General features: G+C 38.8%; 1 protein-coding gene across 3 annotated transcripts in view; it reads left to right on the top strand.

Moving 5' to 3' along the window:
- The window catches only part of Spef2 (sperm flagellar 2), a 170,676-nt gene that overhangs the window by 123,986 nt on the left and 25,590 nt on the right, over positions 1 to 21,100 (top strand). For all 3 annotated transcript variants that reach the window (NM_001305042.1, XM_017316668.1, XM_017316667.1), the window contains 4 exons: positions 10,532 to 10,685; positions 12,302 to 12,430; positions 15,236 to 15,374; positions 17,481 to 17,710. In NM_001305042.1, coding sequence (NP_001291971.1) covers positions 10,532 to 10,685; positions 12,302 to 12,430; positions 15,236 to 15,374; positions 17,481 to 17,710 — 652 coding nt within the window. The remainder of the gene's footprint in view (positions 1 to 10,531; positions 10,686 to 12,301; positions 12,431 to 15,235; positions 15,375 to 17,480; positions 17,711 to 21,100) is intronic.

Raw genomic sequence — 21,100 nt, 5'->3', positions numbered from 1 at the left:
TGGCTTCACACACTCTCTAAAGTAAGCACTCATGACCCCTGTACACAGGAATTAGTAAAACCAGCTGTGCAGCTGTTAGGTCTCCTCAGGTGTCATCCAAATCTTAGCTGTCTTAAGTGAACTACCATCTTGCTTTTTCAGTCATTCTTTCAGAACCGAAGTCTGTAACTCCTATACAATATATGGTAGTTCTGCCTGCCTTTGAGTTTTCAGGAAATGGACTCTTTGCTGTGTGTGTGTGTGTGTGTGTGTGTGTGTGTGTGTGTGTGTGTGTGTTCATTTTTAGAACATTATTCATTAAAGTCATCTCATACTTATTCTGTTCATTTTCTTTGTTATGCAGTGTTCTGTAACATGACTGCATCACAATTTGGGTAACGATGTTGCTGCTGATCCACACTTGGTTTGATGTCAGTGGACACAGCTGTTGTGAACATTCTCACATGCATCTCTTAGTTCCCATGAGTATACAAATCTGCCTCAGACCTGGGACTATATGCTCTCATCTACATACCATTTGCTTGTGTGTGTGTGTATGTGAGTGTGTCTGTGTGTGTGTATGCATCTACCTTATTGTTCATATGTAAGTTATATAACTTACTATATGTAAACAATCTCAAAGTAAAATTTACAAAAAGTACATTATAGGTAAAGATTATCCCCAAACAAGATGTTCAGTTCACTAGACAGGTTTTTCATCCTAAACTTCCCAACAGTCTGGTTTAATAGTTTCAAAGATATATACTACAAGAATCAACCAAAATGCAGGTAGAAAAGAATAGGTTCATTCTCATAATGGGCAGCTTTAGCACAGCTCTTGTTATGTAGCAAGTATTCATGCTTCAAATATGTATAAAATTATATCTACACATATGTAATGTTTAAATCTTGGGTTTTAAAAAATACTCTTGTTACATTTGTTTTCTCTTTGAATTATCAAGTATAATACAAAAGAAGGTAAAATATTTGGGACAAGCAATAAAAGGCACATATCAAGATAATAGATCCAAAATATATCTGCAACTATATAATATTTTTAAAAGATACAGCTAAAGATAATTATCATTAGATTGTTTTTTTTTTTTTTGGTTTTGTTTTTTTGTTTTTTGTTTTTTTTTTTTTTTTTCTGAGACAGGGTTTCTCTGTGTAGACCTAGCTGTCCTGGAACACACTCTGTAGACCAGGCTGGCCTTGAACTCAGAAATCCGCCTGCCTCTGCCTCCCAAGTGCTGGGATTAAAGGTGTGCACCACCACACCTGGCAATCATTAGATTGTTTAAACAAACAAATAAGCAAGGGGCTAGCTAGATGTAGCAGAGGGTAGAGGCGCTTCACTGCTAAGCCTACCAGCCTGGGTTTCATCCTTAGAACCTGAGTAGTAGAAGGGAGAACTGACCTTACAAGTCATCTTCTGATTTCTGCACATACTACAGCACACACATATTCACACACACACACACACACACACACACACACACACACACACACACGTATATACACAGCAAACAAAGAAACAAACCAATTTTAATATAGTATTTTTCATCTTTAAAAATGTTTCTGGTTAATATACTCATATAAAGAATTTCAGTTATTTTGATCATCCAGTTCCCTTCTTTATAGCCACTGTCTCTCAAGGAGTCTCCCTCCTAACTCTCTTTTGTTCAGTCTAAGTTAGTTTCCTGGATGTGGGTGAGGAGTTACTCAGTGGGGCAAGGGCTGCTTGTCTGGGGCTGAAACCCTTAAAAGGGTTCCACCCTTCCTGTGACAAGCCTCGTGGACACTTATATCTCCCATGATGGAGTGCTTCTGGCCCACTCTTGGGCAACTGCTGTGTAACTCACCGGGAACACAATGGTTCTGTCACTTCCAGGAGACATCACTTTTGCTGCATGTCTCCAGTTCTTCCACTCTTTGTGCCTTCTCTTCTGTGATGTTCCTGAGCCTGGTAAAAGGGTGTTATTTTAAAATAACACAATGTTTATAAGGTACAGATATGTTCTCTAACTAATGATATAAATGAAGTATGCTATGGTCATTCCCAAAGCCATTATTGAGTTTCTAATCTTGACTTAGAGGCCCAGAGACTCTGCCTTTTCTGCTATGTCTGGTCATTACTACCTCAGCAACCTTCCTACTGAGAGGATCAAGCTTGCTCACTTTACTCTGTACCATTATGGTGCCATCTTAGTACTCTTTCCTCTTCTAATATGGATCTCCTTCTTGTACTTGCTTAGATCCTCTGTAGTTTTATTTGTTTGGTTTGGTTTTGTCATTACAGCTAGTTTATACTTTTGATTTTGACCTTTTTTTTTCCCGAAGCCCCTGACTTCTATGCCTTCTATGCTCATGACTTCATGAGTTCTTCTCTTTGTAGTTTCTAATGTTCCTCCCAGTGACTTGGTTCATCATACTCATGTTCTCTCTTCTCTCTCTTTCTCCCTCCCTCTCTCTCTCTCTCTCTCTCTCTCTCTCTCTCTCTCTCTCTCTCTCTCTCTCTCTTCTCTTCTCTCCTTCTCTTTCTCCTCTCTTCCCCTCCCTCCCTCCCTCTCTCTCTCCCTCCCTCCCTCCCTCCCTATGTGTGTGTGTATGAAGTTTGTATGCAGTTTATGTGTATAAATGTGGATATGTACACATCACAGTGTGTGCGTATAGTAGTCAGAGGACAACCTTGGGTGTCTCAGCACAGTTTCTATTTTCTTTGGAACAGTCTCTTTGTTGTTTGTGCTTTCCTCTTACACAGATGCATGCCAGGCTAGCTAGCCATATCATGGTCTTCAGGGCCTTCTCCTGTTTCCCTTACAATCTTGCTGCACTGAGACTACAGAGGGCCAATACTGGGCCCAGTATTTTATCATTTCTGGAGATTCAAACTCACGACTTCATCCTTGTTTAGCAAGCATCCTATCTACTAAGCAATCAACCCATCCCTACTTTGTCATTTTATCTCGTTAATGTTTTCCTGAACACTGAACTTGGTTCTATTACTTTTCATATACCGTAATTTAGTACAATGCCCACACCTAACAAGGTCCTGAGTTATCAGTACAGTTTTGAGATGCTGCTGCAGCTGACACCATGCTCACAACACTGAAGCCAATACAAAGATGACAGTGATGGAAGTAATGGCTAGCACAAAACCCACGAGTGCCAAGTCCCAGGGATGGGAAGCAGGTGCAGGCGTTCTAGAAAGACAATGTATTATTTGTATTGTTAATTGAACTTCAAAAATATAATGGGTGGGTCATAAATCTATCAAATCTACCTGGGAAAAATACTGCATTCTTAAAGGGGAACATAGATCCAGAGTGTTAGCTATATGTCACAATTAAACATGGCCTGTTTTAAGTTTTGAAAAATCTGGTAGCCTCCCTAAGTCTTCAATTTCTTCTCCAAAAACACGAGAAAAATTCTCAAATGATTGAAATTCAGTGATAAGTGTATATGAAAATGCTTTAGAAAGTATAAATACAAGTACTTGCTAGAAATTTATTTAAAAGTATGCATCTTTCTTTTGTACTTTGGAATGTCTCATAGCAAGCATAGCAAAATGATCACTTAATATTATTAAGGTAAATATGACATATGTGAATCAGAATTTTATGTTATGATAGAATTCTGTAAATCTAATATCATACATTTAAAAGCAGACAAAAAAATAAAAATCACTCTTGATTTTAGCACCAAGACCCTTGAATGACTAAACTGTGACTTGTTAGAAAACAAACATTTAAAGGAACTTTTAGTTCCAAATGAGAGAGGTGTGATTCAGAAAATGGATGTCGGCAAACAGTTCCAAGTGAGATTGGTGCAATTGGACTGAACTGCACTTTGATTCACGCTTTTCCTAAGGAGCAATTTTACTAAAAGCTACTCATTTTGAATGACATGTTAATTTTTAGCAAAGCTTTCTAATTGGTAGGTAGGTAATGATTTCAGAGAAGTCATATTTAACACCTACAATGTCAAACCATTACGTTTTAAAGTCCTTACTAGTCCTAGAAGCTACTTTAAAGAATGTATTCTAAATTCTGCTGATTTTTGAAAGAGATCTGGAGGTCTTTGAGAAATGTGGACAAGGAAACTACTAATGATAATCACTGCCTTCATCATCATCACAAGGTCTTTTGCCAAGGAGATAAATCAATTTTAGAGGAAATTGCTGACATATACTACATTGCAAGAACAAATTTAAAAGAATGAATTGCTTGCAATTTAAAGGGGGGTTGTTTAACAATCAAGCTTTCAACTTTACCAAGAACTTGAAAGTACAGTAGGTAGCATGAAATACATTTTATCAAAAGGTCATCTGTGCAGAAAAAAAAATTCAAAAACAAGCCAACCAAGCTGGCTTTCTCTCTTCTCTTCTCTTCTCTTCTCTTCTCTTCTCTTCTCTTCTCTTCTCTTCTCTTCTCTTCTCTTCTCTTCTCTTCTCTTCTCTTCTCTTCTCTTCTTTCCCTTTTCCCCTTTACTTCTTTCTCTCTCTCTTTCTTTCTTCCTTCCTTTCTTTCTTTCTTTCTTTCTTTCTTTCTTTCTTTCTTTCTTTCTTTCTTTCTTTCATTTTTGGTTAAGGAAATGGTTTATTACATCTTACAATTTGTATGTTGCTTCACATCCTAGGAAGTGAGGAAAGGAACTCAAAGCAGAACTTGATGTCATGATCTGAGGCAGAAACCATGAAAGGATGCTACTTACTGGCTTGCACCTCATGGCTTGCTCAGCCTGCTTTCTTATTCACTCTCTGGACCACCTTCTCAGGACCACCACAATGGTCTGGGCCCTACCACATAATCAATCTAGAAAATGCATCACACAGGTTTGCCTACTGACTCAACCTGGTTGGGGTGTTTTCTCAGTTGAGGTTTCTTCTTCTAAAATGATGCTATCCTGTGTTAAGTTGATGAAAACTAGCCAGTACAGTTCTCAGAGGAAGAAATATGAATGGCTAAGAAGTATTTTTAAGTGTTAGATATCTTAGCAATCGGACATATTCAAATTAAAACTGTTTGAAATTTTATCTTATTTCAAACAGAATGACTAAGATTAAGAAAATAAATGACAATATATATTGTGAAGATATGAAAGAGGATCCCTTAGTACTATTAGAATGTGACTCGGTGTTGCCACTATGAAAATCAGTGTGGAAATTCCTCAAAGGGCTAGAAATAAATGTACCCTATGATCCAGTGATTCCACCCCTGGGCATTTATCCAAGAAGATCTACTTTGTACAAGAGAGAGTCTTGCGTGCGCCCGAATCATCAGCAAGAATGACGCTGCAACAGGATCCTTCTGCACACGTTTATTAGGAGAGCTTGATTGCAGAGGGGAAGAGACCCCGAGCCCAGAACTGGTGCTGCTTATATAGGCCTAGGAGAGGCATGTCTCACACCCGATTGGTTATGCATGGGTTATGCTTACCACCTCATTTGCATGTCTCACATCTGATTGGTTAACATGTCTCTCATCTGATTGGTTAACTTCTCTCTCATCTGATTGGTTAACTCTCAAAACCTCATCTTGGCAAAAAAACTTTACTGCCTTTGTATGCGTGGTGGCCAGCGGTAACCAGCACCACCCTGCAACGGCACATGTGGCTTGCCACAAGAGAGATTCTTGCTTATCTGTGTTCTTTGCTGCTCTATCCACAATAGCTAGGAAACAGAAACAACCTGGATGTCCATAATAAAATGTGGTGTGTGTGCACAGTGCAGTACTATTCATTTAAGGAAAATTAAGTCATAAAATTCTACATTCTAAATGAATGAAAGACAAATATTGGGTGTGTGTCATCTCATTTGTAGATGATAGTTTCAAATTCTTAGATATGTGTATTACATTTCGAATACCACAGAGGTTGGAAAAGGGACCATGGGAAATTTTCAGTAGAGGGAGATAGAACATAGTGATACAAAGAATCAAATGGGAAAAATAAAAATCCAATCTTTGGTTACTTGTTTTTTATCTATCTATCTATCTATCTATCTATCTATCTATCTATCTATCTATCTACCTATCTATCTATTTTACACTCCAGATTTTATTCCCCTCCCAGTTCACCCTCTGATGGTCCACATCCCATACCTCCTCCTCACCCCTTATCTCCATGAGAATGTCCCACCCCACCCCACCAGACCTCTAAATTCCCTGGGGCCTCCAATCTCTTGGGGGTTAGGTCCATCTTTTCTGACTGAACTCAGACCCAGCAGTCCTCTGCTCTATATGTGTTGGGGGCCTCATATCAGCTAGTATATACTGCCTGGTTGGTGGTCCAGTGTCTGAGAGATCTTGAGAGTCAAGGTTAATTCAGACTGCTGGTCCTCCTACAGGGTCACCCTCCTCCTCAGCTTCTTCCAGCTTTTCCCTAATTCAACCACAGGGGTCAGCAGCTTCTGTCCATTGGTTGGGGATAAACATCGGCATCTGACGCTTAAAGCTGATTGTTGGGCCTTCCCGGAGGGCAGTCATGACAGGTTCCTTTTTGTGAACACTCCATAGCCTTAGTAATAGTGTCCAGCCTTGGGACTTCCCCTTGAGCTGGATCCCACTTTGGGCCTCAAGTATCCTTTCTATTTCCATTCCTGCAGTTGTTTCAGACAGGAACAATTATGGGTCAGAGTTTTAACTGTGGGATGGCAACCCCCTCCCTCACTTGATGCCCCATCTTTCTGCTTGAAGTGAGTTCTATAAGTTCCCCCTTCCTACTTTTGGTCATTTCATGTAAGATCCCTCCCTTTGAGTCCTGAGAATCTTTCACCTCCCAGGTTGCTGGTACATTCTGGAGGGTCCCCCCAACCTCCTACCTCCAAGGTTACTTGTTTCCATTTTTTTTCTGTTGCCTTTCAGGGCTTCAGTCCTTTTCTCTCCTCCAATACGAGATCTGGTTCCCCTCTTCCCCCCCCCCCCCCCCACCTCATCCACTTTCCCTCCTATGTCCTTCCCTCCCTCCCCCATTGTGCTGTGATTGCTTTCTTCTCCCTCCCAAGTGGGACTGAGGGGTCATCACTTGGGCCCTCCAACCAAACTGGCTTTTTCTATGTAGCTTTTCTGTCTCTCTAAGTGCTGCTGGCCGATTATTCTGTGACATATTACAATTTTAAAAGAAAAATCTATCAGTTACAAACATTGTCCTCCATAAGGCTTACAAATATGTCCAAGAATATGAAGCCTATTAGCAGGTGATGAGGCTTAATGTCCATGGAGAAATTGGCAAGTGTGACATGCTGGGCCATGGGGCATGAAATATGTCAGGCATCTGAAAAAGGCAGCAACTTACTGGCCTTTGGCAAACAAAATCGCAAAGGCTTCGGAGGGAGCCTTATCTATATGTCCATGTATGTATCTCCCTTACTCTTTTTGAATTCTTCTCATTCTATTAGTCTCAGAAATCACATCAGATCTAGACGTCCAAAGTGCTTGCTTGTATAGATACGTATAATCTTATTGATTCTCATTTTCTGACTTCCAAAATGCATGTGTTTTTATATCCTTCTTTGAAATCTTTTTTTTCAGTTCTCATAAATAATCCTCACTTTTGCCAGAGTCAAATAAATTTAGTACTTAGTTCTAGTATTTCTAAAAACAAGAAGGACATTGGTGGCATAGGACTTAGATAGAGATTTTCTATAGAGATAGATAGATAGATAGATAGATAGATAGATAGATCTTAAATTTTAAATTTACAAACAGTAATTATATATCTTTTTTGCTTATACTTTGATATTTTGATAGTGATAGATATTTTAAAATGATAAACCAAACTAATAAAACATCTATCATTTCACCTTCTTATCAATTTTTTGGAGTAAACATTTAAATTTTCAAATATAAAATACATTAACTACTGTATCCATGCTATATAATAGGCCATCAGATTTCTTTCATCTGAGTAAGACATTTTACCCATTCATTGACAGTTTTCTTCACACCCTATCCATCTACCCTCAACACCTGATAGCCACCACTCAGCTCTATACTTTAATAAGTTTAATATTTTTGCATATGTGTATATGTACAAGGGTCAGATTATTTAGCATCTATAATATCCTTCTCTTGTTTATAATATCTTCTGGGTTTACTTATGTAACCCTGAGACAAGGCTTTCTATAACCTGAAGTATATAGAACATCTTAAAAGAGACAAGGGGCAAAGGGGGAGGGGGACCCTGTAAAATTCCATCTCTTCTCAGTATGAGGACAGAATTTCCCCATCTGTGACTAGCATGGAGTGATAATACAACTATAATTCAAACATTTGTGGTAGTGAGAGAAGGACTAACTACAATGGAGACACACAGAAAGTCAGAGAGTAGAGGAAGCTAGCACTATGACATTAGCCAGTGGCAAATATTATCTCCATAAGCAATGAATCTTAACTCTTGACACCCAAGAGTTAGAATGGAAAATCCAGCATTAAAGTGTATGTGATTCAACCTACACTCTCCTGAACTGGCTATGTGGACATGAAATTTGTATCTCATGTCATCTATAGTGCACAGACACAATATGTAAACATGCATGCTTTTATAATATAGCAATTTTATAGGATAATATTTAAGCAAGATTAAAATGTAAAAAAAAAAAATCCACTGAGGGTTAATGGTTGTTTTTCTGTCAACTTGATATAAACTAGAGGCATCTCAGAAAAGGCAACTTCATTTGGGGAATTGCATTTATCAGATTGTTCTGTAGGCAGCTCTGTTGGAAAGTTCCTTGGGTAATAATTGGCATTAGAGGGCATTATCCTGGCTTGATTAAGAAAGCAAGATGACACAGTCAGCTATTGAATGGACCACAGGGCCCCCAATGGAGGAACTAGAGAAAGCAGCCAAGGAACTAATGGGAACTGCAACCCTATAGATGGAACAACAATATGAACTAAGCAGTACCCCGGAGCTCTTGTCTCTAGCTGCATATGTATCAAAAGATGGCCTAGTTGGCCATCACTGCAAAGAGAGGCCCATTGGACTTGCAAACTTTATATGCCCCAGTACAGGGGAACGCCAGGGCCAAGAAGGGGGAGTGGGTGGGTAGGGGAGTGGGGGGGTTATGGGGGACTTTTGGTATAGCATTGGAAATGTGAATGGGCTAAATACCTAATAAAAAATGGAAACAAAAAAACAAAAAAACAAAAAACAAACAAACAAAAAAAAAACAAAAAAACAAAAAAAAAGAGAACAAAGTAACAATCAAAAAAAAAAAAAAAAAAAAAAAAAAAAGAAAGGAAAGCAAGATGAGCAAGCCATGAGAAGCAAAGGAATAAGCCATGTCCCTTTGTCCCTTTGTAGTTCCTGACTCTGTCTGATTGAGATTCTACCTTGACTTCCATTAATGATGGACTGCCAGTGGGAGATGTAAACCAAACAAACTCTTTATTCTTCAAGTTGCTTTTGTTCATGGTATTTATCACAGCAATAGAAAGGGAACTGTAACATAAATTGATAAATAGGGGGGAAAAGCCTGTCCTAGAGGCAAGAGATGACAGAAATTTAGAAGAAAATGCAATGCTATGATTATAGAGGCAGTTAATCTGACAGATGTGAGGAAAAAGACCACCATCCCAAATCATAGCCAACTTAATTAAAGCAAGCCTTTTATTTGTACACATGAGCTGTCACTCTCTAACACAGGCTTCAGAAGATCAGCTTTAGACATGTGGAACATAAGGATTTTTATAGTTCAGGAGTAGACAGTTTCCAAGTAGGGGATTTGGCAGGCAAATAGGCAGGTTACAGGAACAGAACATAAGCACAACAACTTGGTTATAACATCCTCCTGAAACCAAGGGGTCATAACAAGGTCATCATAACAAGGTGGTCATAACAAGATAGTAAAAAGGTGATCATAAAAAGATGGTAATAACTAAGTAGTAACAAGGTGGTCATAACATGGTAGTCATAACTAGGTTGTTATAACAAGATAGTAACAAAGTGGTCATAACAAAGTATTCATAGCAAGGTGGTCATAACAAGGTAGTAACAAGGCAGACATAACAAATTAGTAACACAACGGTCATAACAAAATAGTAACAAGGTGGTCATAGTAAGACAGTCATAACAAAGTAGTCACAAAATGGTGGTCATAGCAAGGTAGTGATAATGCCCTTTAAAATGAAGACATGGCTCCTGTTTCCTGTAATTGGCAGTACAGAAGCATCTGTAGTTAAGGTTACAGGTTGGGCATAGCTCAATCCTTGAGAAACAGATTTAATCATAAACAGGATTGAATCAAGTTAGTTTTTACTGTATGATGGCTTTCAAGCCTAAGATGGAGAGGCTAGTTTATCAGTGGAGACAAAACTAAATGAACCTGTGAAACCATGGATTAGGTAGATAGGAGCCTTCTTTCAGACAGCTGCAGGGGATAGCACTTGGGGGCTGGATCATCTAATCGTAGAACTGTGTGTTCCTTGAAGGGTGAGAGATGGGTATCTTGTTTACAGTGGACTGAAGCTCTAGTGGAATCTGAGTGACTAAATTTAAGTGATCATCATATTTGCTGAACGCCATCCTAACTGAAAATACTGCTACCATACAGGTGGCTGCTGAAGTTCACCAAAGGCTCACAGAGGAAGAAAAAGAACCACCCCAATTAGATTCCAAAGAAAAGTCTCCTCAGTCAGGTGCAAATAAAAAAGCCAAGAAGGAGAAAGAAGCACCCAAGAAGAAAAAGACAGACAAGAAAGGAAAAGGTATTCACGGCACTAGGACCTGGTCCACAGGTCACTTTAAACCTCTTCTTGGTAGAAAAATAAGCTATTAATGGGGCAGGTTAGCCTCTAAGCCACTTGAATGCTAGTAATTATTTTAAACTATAGACCCAAATGTCTATGGGCTGTGGTTGTAGTTGGCAAACCACATTGCATATCAGCACGACCTAACTCATTTTAGCAAAATGTAGATGTAACCAGCAATAGTATTCAAGGCAGCTTTATCCTTATTAAGACTCATATCCTGGGATGTCTGTACAGAGGGGCTAATACCTGCTGCAGAAGTTAAAAGCTCTGCATTTACAGGTCTCAGAGGCACTCGAATCTAAGCAAATTGTTCCCTACTGGAACATGCCTACCTAAATCTTTGCCTCAGAGTCATGAAGGGATAACAACAAGGGAAACAGGCAGAGAGATACAACCTCCCACTGAGCATAAGCAACAGCACTGAATGTTATCTTTTCCTCTCAATGTTTCTATGTGGAATATATATATATATAATTTGAGGTGACAGATTATCACTGCATGTTTATTACACACTCACTGTGGGGAAGCACTCTATGAAGGACACCAAAAGCATATGATATGGGAGCGAGAAGCAGTGAAGAGGTAGGTAGTGGTGACCCTGGAAGCAAAGGGAAGGAGAGATACTTTGCTAAAGCACATGGCACTTTAGTCCATCTCATGTAAACGTGTCAGCATTTAAAGGGAAGATTTGTTTAATGGAGTTAAGTGGCCAAGTCCAGTCTTTAATTATTCAATGATAAAACAAATGCAGAGGCTAAATCTCTCCTTTATTTGCAAATCTATACCTCTTAGTACAGCAAATATACCGATCCCCTCACAGTTCCTTACTCTACTTCTTTTTCCTCCATATGATTTAAGACCCTGGTGACCATACCCTTGAGAATAATTACTGAACCGGGTAGAAATTCACAAACGGCCTGAAATAGAATCGCTTTGCCTTGGGTAGATTCTCAACAAATGTCCACAGACACTTAATTTCCAATCGATTTACGTAGTCATTGAACTACTTGTAGGTGGGCAGAAATTAAAGGGTAATTAATTTGGATGCATATTCTTGAGCATTGCTAAATTTAACCCATGTCTTTTTGAAGTTATTTATTGGTCTTTTCTTGAGAAAAAAAAAAAGAAAACAGAAACCAAAAACAAAACAAACAAAAAAGCTAAGAACCACTTTTAAATTTAAAGAATCCCTTAGGAAGTGATAATTCTGCAAGGGACTAATATCTACTGACAACTAGAGTATGATGAATTTTTTTGTCTTCAAACCCTGATTTTATCGCATTTTTATTTCCTGTGATCATTTCTGCATGTGCCCTAAACCTTGTTCTTTTATTACGATGTAACACACCATATTTTGTTATGAATGCTGCTCAGAAAGTTCACAAAATTCTCAATGAAAGATACTAAATCTTTCATTGCCTGCCCACCCCAAGGAGCCCAAAGTTCTTTGTTTCAAAATCTTAAGCAGTTCCTGGCTGTACGGATTTTGCTACATAGCCATGTCTTCCAAGAGTCAAGTCCATTAACTCGAATGTTGGTCATTTACTCACCACGCCTCAGTTATGTTTCAGGCAAATCATCCCCCGTGGCAGAAGTCAGTCCAGTCACAGTCACACCTGAGGAAATGGCTGAGATGGAAAAGAGGAATGAACTGAGGCTCAGGATAAAGGAAGAACATCTTGCTGCCCTGCAGACAGAAGGTAGGAGGAGGAATAGAGTAAGACCGTGCTTTCAGTGGAGCCGAAAAACCGACACAGGTCTCATCAGTAGCCTCAGACTGAATCTCAAACTCAAGCAGAAGGACTGAACACACAGCATTCAGATAGCTTTTCTTTTGTCCATAAAACCAGCCTTGGCTACTATGCTGTCATATGAGTTAGATGAGTCTGGATTTAATTAAACTTAATTAAATTGATTAATTGATTGATTGTTTGACTGACTGACTAACTGACTGATTGTTTGTGACAAGGTCTAACTTTGTAGCCCAGTCTGACTTCAAACTTGTTATGTAGCTCTCTCTGTTCTTGAATTAACAATTCTCCTGTATTTGTCTCCTGAGTGCAAAGAATATAGGAATGCAATACTGTGCCTGATTCCCTAAGTAATCTATTTAAAGTATCTGCAGGCTATCAGAAAGCTTTAGAAAAGAAGAAAAAGAAAGCAAGGGCTGTAATTCAAATTTCAAAGACTAGAAAGAAAAATAGATTGCAAATTGGTATGATTGTCCAGGTTAGGTAGAAGCTGTCTAATACAAATGATTTAATATCACAAAAAAGAATGTTACTCCTCTTGCTAAGAAAAAATAAGTCCTTGGACTGGAGAGACAATTCAGTGGTTAAGAGCACTGACTGTTTTTCTTCCAGAGAATTCAGTTTCAATTCTTAGCACCTACATGGTGGTTCACAACCATCTATAACTCCAGTTTCCACTGGATCCAGTACCTTCTTCTGATCTCTGCTGGCACCAGGCACAAAAGTGATGTACAAATATATTATGCAGGCGAAAAAAAATCATATTCAAAAGTAAACCAAAAGAAGTCCTGGCCAAAGCCCATAAGTTATGAGAGTGAAGTTGGGAACAAGGGCCAATCAATCTTCACATCTCTTTCTCCAAAATGTAAAGGCTTTCTTCCCAGTACTCAAATGACTGCAAGACCTGTTCTCCCACATTCTCCCAAAGAGATTGATTAGTACAAATCAATATGGAATTTGGAATATTAGGAATAGACCAAAGATAGTCTATGGAAAAGGAATCATTGCCAATATCCTCATTGACAGAACCATAATGTAAGCAAGGGCACAGAAAAGCAACCAAAACAAAGGGTCCATGCTTGAGAAGACGATTTTCATTAGATATATGAGAGATATAGTAGCCAAAGGCTTTGGGAGGATGTCCAAAGCATCCAAGAGAAGACAAGGTCAGACGATCAAGGGCCAGGGCAGAGGCAAGGCTACAAAGAAAATGAATTGGAAGTTTAAGGTGGTGGGGGAGGGGCCTTACAACCTGTGCCTTTGGCATGTGGTGAACATCAGTTGAGAAGTGGCTCTTCTTGGCAGACAGGAAGTAGGTTCCTGAAGAACGATGAAAGCAAGTTTCTGTCTTTCCATCAGCAGTCCTCCTATAGTCAGCTTGAGATGTGCCAAGATTGTATATTAGCCCAAGTCAATGGGCCTGCCCTTGGTGGGGTAGAGGGTACTTGGTGTAGTCTCCCTTTCTCTCCCTTCACCCCTTTACCCACCACCAACCATTCCCTTAATCCAGCAAAAAAACATCAGAAGTAACCTGAAGCCAGGGAGCTGTGAGGCATCTGGAGAGGAGAACACATGTTTCTTTGCTCACTGTCTGTGTTCACATCTGCTTCTAGTGTTTTCCAATAAGCCCCATCTTTGAATTCACGTGAAAAAAAACATCCTCAGTGTGATGAATTTTAATTCCTCATGCTACAAAAGTTATCAGGTTTTTCACTGCAGGCTTCATCCTGTTATGGTGGCTGGAGTCTCACATGCACATGCACAAGCTTTATAAAAGCAAACCAAAACAATAATAAAGCTAAAAGAAGATAGATGAAAGCAGTCACTTATAATACTCTGTGATGGTGTAAGCATGCTTATGGGACAAGGTGGGGAGGCATTAAGAAAGCCTTCTCAGAACTAATGTGGCCTGAACCAGAAAAGTATGGAAAAATGTGCTCAGGAGACAAGCCAGGGCCAGGAATAGAGAGCAGAGATGTGTGCCAAAGCAGAGAAGATACAAAACCTGTTCAGGGGAGAAGCCAGGAGGAAGTAGACTTGAGTTAGAAGCCTGATCATGGAATGTCCAATAGACCCCTCCTCAACAAAGATAAGGTCCCTTCCCTGTGGAAGCTGAGTAATAATGAATCCTGGGCAGAAGTGTCATTGCCCTGGAAACTGTAGGAAGAGAGATAACTCAGGTGCCTCAGAGTGCTGCTGAGAAGGAAGTAGATTTGGAACTGAAGTGGGCAACAGAAGTGGGAGAAAGCATAGTTCAAGCTATAGTGTGGGTAAGAAAGGATCAATATCTGATCTTCCAGGTACCAAACTTATTAAAGCTCAAGAAGAACTTAGTTTAAATCCACAAAAGTCTTTACAGTGTGATTCATTTAGCTTCGCTCTGTGATGGATGCCACCTTAGCCATATTCACGAATTAAATAAAGCTTTATAAACCAAAGTATGATAGGTATAAAAAGTGGGCTTGGTTTATGTAAGAGCAATGTAGGTATAATGTATTAAAATCTCCTTTTGTCTTTTATTTATATTGTGTGTTAATTTTACACAGTAAGGTTCATTATGATCATGTTATGCATGTGTGTGACATACTATGACTGTGTCCCTCCCTCATCACTATGCCTCACGTCCCTTGCTCTTCCTCTTACTTTGTTTTCTAAATCACCCCACTCTGTGTTCCTGTATCTGCAAAATACAAATGCATATGAATAAAAAGCATAATGTTTCTCCTTCTGAATTCAGTTTCTCTTTTTAAATAGAACAAGCCGCACAATTTCGACTTGAGCTAATAAAGTTGAAAGCTTTGTCCGTCCTGGAAGATTTAGTAACAAAGGTGATTGATGTCTACAGGCTCATGGAAAAATGGCTTGGTAAGAGATATTTGAATGAAATGGCCAGGTAAGGTTTTCCTCAATCAAAAATAATCATACTCAATGCCAAAAATGCAAAAATTGACACGGGTGTTTAAGATATCCACAGATTTAAATTACAACACACGCGCGCACACACAAACACACTCACATACACACACACACACGTGCAGACACATGTGTCTCTGTGTATCTCTGTGTCTGTATCTCTGCCCCCGCCACCCCACCCGCACCTGTTATGAACACTCAAAATGAATACCACCATCACATTTGTGTAGAGTATTTTTCTGCCTGTCAGTGGGCTCTGCCACAATATCATTTTCACTCTGGGAGTTCAGTCTACATGGTAATATTGCATGTAATTTTAATCCAGGAGATTTCCAAATTATTTCAAATTATAATGAGTACTAGATCTAATTGTTCAATGCTCATCAGCTTAATCTACAAAAAGGACTCCAACTAGGCTATTCCACCAGTTTCAGCTTAAACTAGATTCTGCAATATGTATATTATAGGGTAGATTTGCCAAAAGTCTAGTAGTTGTTTGAGAATGGGCATCAAATTCTAAATGTTCACAGAAGCAATAATTACTATCTGTAAACAGTCTTTTTGTCTGGCTTTCTCCGCTCTCATCTTGAAAGTTTTATTGTTAAAAATCTTCAGCCCAATTGTTTAGTGCTGTTGTTCCACCTTTGAAAGTAGTAAAAAAAAAAAAAAAAATTCAAACCATTCATTTCCATCTGGTAACTTGCTACCACTGTGTATAAACAAATATTGTTGCTAGACAGCCAAGTCAATTGCAAGTAGCTTGTAGCCCTAGTCTCTGCCTGCCACGTATAAATGAAAGGGTTTCATCTGAGATCTTAGGATTTATGGGTTCCTTCCTTGTGTCTGTCCATTAAGCACAAATGGATGTTAATTCTGTGTGATATATGCAAAGTTCTCACATTTATGTTGTATCTGTCTCTACTTTCTGAATCTATAATGTGACGTACTCTGACTACAAGAAATCACACAACGTGAAGTTAAAAAGTAACTTTTAATGAGGGGTGGGGAGTTACTGTCAAGTCCCTTGGAACTCCAAATCTATTTTCCTGACCTTTCCTTTCTTCTTTATGGAAATGACTGCAGTAACCTTCCACTAGGTGGTGCACAGTCATTCTGGTCTGTGTGGAGATACCACCGTTCATTCACACAAACTCAGGTTCCAATGTACAAGAACACTCCAAACCACAAACTAATTAGCAAACACTGTATGGGAATTCACAAAGAGCACTGAGGAGTTGAGTTCAAGAGCCTTTTCGAGGACAGGAACTGATAATACTCCTGAAAGTATCAGCCCACAAATAACTGTTGCTCATCATATAAAGGGAGAATAAGTATGCGTTTCCTCATGATGTCTTCTTCATCAGATCAAGACAAGAGTTTTTCTTCATTCCATCAGTTTATACTTAATTATGTCTACTACCTAAGACACATTTAAAATTGCCTAGAGTTAGGCCATTAACTCTTACCCAAATGTGTGTGTGTGTGTGTGTGTGTGTGTGTGTGTGTGTATCCATCACCTGTGTGCTGCCCTGAAAATCATCTTAGAAGAGGGAGTAAATGTCAGTGGCTTAATTTCAAGGATAAACCACTCACAGCCACCCTGGACCATGTCAAGCACATGCTCTAGATGAGACCCTAGGACCCACTGTTACTTCCTCTAGCCATTGTAGCCCTTAAATGTAGATGCTCACAGACACGTGATCCAGCTTTGGATGTTGTACACTAGAAGCCACTCCTCTGCCAGGTGTGTCTTAAGTAACATTAAATCCTTTGACATAAAGCTAGAGAGCAAAGCAATTTTTGCTTTCTCTAGAGGTAAATAACCAAATTTGATTCACTTAAAATTTGATTCAATTTAGTAGGCTTTTTTCTCATTCAGCTTAGCATAAAATTGAACTATAATACCTTCTTAATAAGAGAATATTTTCATTTTTTATCTTTATAACTTTTTAACTTGACTTTAAAAGTTTTAAATGCCTATAGAATTGAACTTACCCTGTAATGTGTTAGCTTTTGTGTGTTTTATTAACTGTTAATCTAATAATATCTTCAATGGAGATGGCCTTGTTCATTTTTCTATTTGCAGTATACAGAAATTGACCGAATTAGCTCGCTACCACATTGAAACAGCTACAAAAATTCAAAATGAGATTTACTTAAGCCAAGAAGACTTCTATATCAATGGAGACATAAAAGTCTTCCCAGATCCTTCTCCACCAACCCGCCCACCACCAGTAGAAAGGGAAGAAAATGGTACCCTAACAATCGAACAGCTTGATAATCTTCGAGATCAGTTCTTAGACATGGCACCTAAAGGTAAGAAAGGAATTGCTGCTGGTGGGTTATAAAGATGATTAAAATTGCCCACAGTGGACATCACTTGGCCAGAAGACAACTGAGTTCTATTGGAACGCAGGGCACTGCAAGGAAACGGCACTCTGTTCTACCAAAGTTGTTTGCTATGTACTTGCTTGGTACAATATTATCTGAGTTAAGCAAGGAGAAGAGTCACGGTGACTGATAATCAGGCAGTGTAGCAGTGTGGTAGTGTGGCCAGCCCTGGTGACTCTTCTGTCTTCCTCCTCTCTTGGAGGCAATATTGGTAAATTTGATTCCATCTGACAACTGAAAAATAATCTTTATGCTTCTAAGTAGAGATGCATTAGGGATCTCAAGTTTGTGTTTCTGTCTGGGTACTGAGGGGATACTAAGAAGTAAAGGAATCCCTCATAGAATGTCCTTTTCTTTCATTGCTTCATAGATCTTGAGTAGAACCAAATGAGTTACTGGTAGGTACTTCCTAATTAATTTGCTCACATGAGTGCATAATTTTCCTCATACAAATTATTGAATCCCCTCCCATTTTATCATTACAATTCTATGCCTTCTGCTTTCCCACCAATTGTTGTCCTATGTCATTCAAACTGATGTGTATAGAACCATCATCTATAATCATTAGGGCTGTAGACTCAGTCACAAAGCAATTAAGCAATGTGTCTGTGGCCATGATCATTTTGGACTCAGCTAGTGTACTGACTAGATTTGTGTCAACTTGACACAGCTGGAGTTATCATAGAGAAAGGAGCTTCAGTTGAGGAAATGCCTCCATGAGATCCAACTGTAAGGCATTTTCTCACTTAGTGATCAAGGGGGAAAGGCCCCTTGTGGGTGGGACCATCTCTGGGCTGGTAGTCTTGGTTCTGTAAGAGAGCAGGCTGAGCAAGCCAGCCAGTAAGGAACATCTCTCTATGGCTTCTGCATCAGCTCCTGCTTTCTGACCTGCTTGAGTTCCAGTCGTGATTTCCTTTTGTGATGAACAGCAGTATGGAAGTGTAAGCTGAATAAACCCTTTCCTCCCCAACTGCTTCTTGGTCATGATGTTTGTGCAGGAATAGAAACCCTGACTAAGACAGCTAGTTTAAGGTTTGTTAATCTTATGTAGGAATTAAGTTGTCTCTTATAAATAGGCTTATTTTATTTCTCCAAATGTCCTCATTATTAGAAAATCATCTCTTTTCCCTAGAGATAGTCAGTGGGCTCTAATATAAATACAATCTCACGTTTTGAAAATTACTCACAATATTTTCAGAAATCCATAGAAAAAAACTCGTTGATAACTCTATAGTCTATAAATCTTCCTTGCTGTGGCCAATGGATGGCAAGGTGCACATGTGTTTCCTTGGGTGAACATATACACTGACATGTGGGAGCACATCAAATAGCTTGAGAAGTCATTATACCTCCAATGAGTAAAAACACACAGTGTGTCTATGGATAGATTTACTTTGCTAGTATTTGGACAAGATTAATGTGGGTGCCAACAGGTACCAAAAATCCAACTTTGTCAAAAGGCAATTCACAAATCCTGTTACCTTCTAGCAAAGCAGACTTCATCCTCTTTCCCTGAATGGATTTTACAATACCCTTTAAATTTCTATTTTATTTTATGTGTATGTATGAGTGACTGCATGTAATGTATACATATAACCATTGCATAACTAGTGCTTATGGAGACTATAGACAGGTATCAGATGCCCTGGAACTAGGGTCAGAGACAGTTGTGAGCCACCTTGCACAGCACCAGGGATTGAATCCAGGTCCTTAGGCTAAGTGCCATCTTCCTAGTCCCTACTGTCCCTTTTACCACATCATTTCATTTTGAACTTATATAAATGTTCATTTTGTTCATGCTATATTTTTTATATAAAGATGTGTGTGCAATTCTAAAATAATGCATGCTTTAAGTTAAACCTTCAGAACTATGACTGAGAGGAAATAGTCCAATTAGTAGCCTAACAGAAAGGATTTGGAAGCATTTCAGTAGGTGAAAACAGACTTTTGAAACTTATAAAGCATTCATAATTCCTTTCAAAAGGGATCCCAGTATTCATGGTGAATATTATGATACATTCTTCAATATATACTCAAAATCCAAGATTACATTCCAGCTAAGAGTTTAAAATTAAATAGCATATGACATCTAGTTGATCAGCATTTGAACTCTAAAAACGTTGGAATAAAAGTATATCCAGATATAAATTTTTCTCTGAGTATAATAAAGTACTATCATCAGACAATGATGAAGCACAAGAAAGATGTCTTGCTCACTGTTCTATTGCTGTAAATAGACACCATAACCATGGCAACATTTACAAAGGAAAGCATTTAGTTATGGCTGGCTTACAGTTTTGGAGATTTAGTTCAATAGCATCATGGCAGGGAACATGGCAGCATGCAGGCAGACATGATGCTACAGAAGTAGCTAAGAGTTTTACATCTGGATCTACAGGCATAAGGAAGAGAGGGACACTGGGCTTGGCTAGGACTTTTGAAACCTCAAAGCATACCCCCAGTGACACACTTCCTCTGATCCTTCTCAGGTAGGGCGACTTCGTGATGACTAAGCATTCACATATATGAGATTATAGGGCCACTTTTATTCAAACCACCACAAGAATTGTCAGGGAAGAAGGAAAGTAAGTAATAGCTAAAAAGTTTAAAGGATAATTGAAAGAAAACAGTTTGCTGTGGAGGCCTTTAGAGTATGATATGAAAAGTGTAATATTAAGCAGTGGAAATTTAAGAAAGAGCCCATGAGTGCAAAGTAAAGGAGAATTTTTATACAGTGATCAAGGCTGGTCCAGAAAAAAAAATATTAACGAATCTAAAGAAGCATGGAGTGAGTTAGTGACAAGGGCACAGAGGGTATTTAAATTTAAAAGAACACACTTTAAAAATTTATAACAAAGCATAGAGGAGGATGGAGATTGAGGGAATGGTCAGAAGACTGGCCTGCATTTCCTTCTCCAGTTGTATGCACTGCAGGGAAATACATGATGGGTCTTTATCAGAGGAATACCCCACCCCCAACATACTCCGCTGGAGAGCTAACCCATACATAGATAACTGCTGTCACTTAGATAGAAGGTTCAGAGACTTATATGAAATGTAAGGTTTTTGATGATTCAAAGTTAATTATGGTCTAACTTTGGCCATATCATGAACAAACAACACCCCACTGGAAAAGAATATGTATTCCATATATTTTTAGATGTATGCTAAACATGTTGTTGTCTCATCTGCTGAGGTAAAATTCGTTGCCATTGTTTTTGCTGTTGCTTCAAAGAGAAGAAAAATGTAATATCCATTCCATTTTCTGCATATTAGGGATTACAGCACAGCATTCTTTACCATCTCCAGGAGTCA

The sequence above is a fragment of the Mus musculus genome, chromosome 15, assembly GCF_000001635.26.
Source record: "Mus musculus strain C57BL/6J chromosome 15, GRCm38.p6 C57BL/6J".
Lineage (NCBI taxonomy): Eukaryota > Metazoa > Chordata > Mammalia > Rodentia > Muridae > Mus > Mus musculus.
Note: the sequence above shows the minus strand (reverse complement) of the source record. Positions and strands in the feature narration are given on the sequence as shown.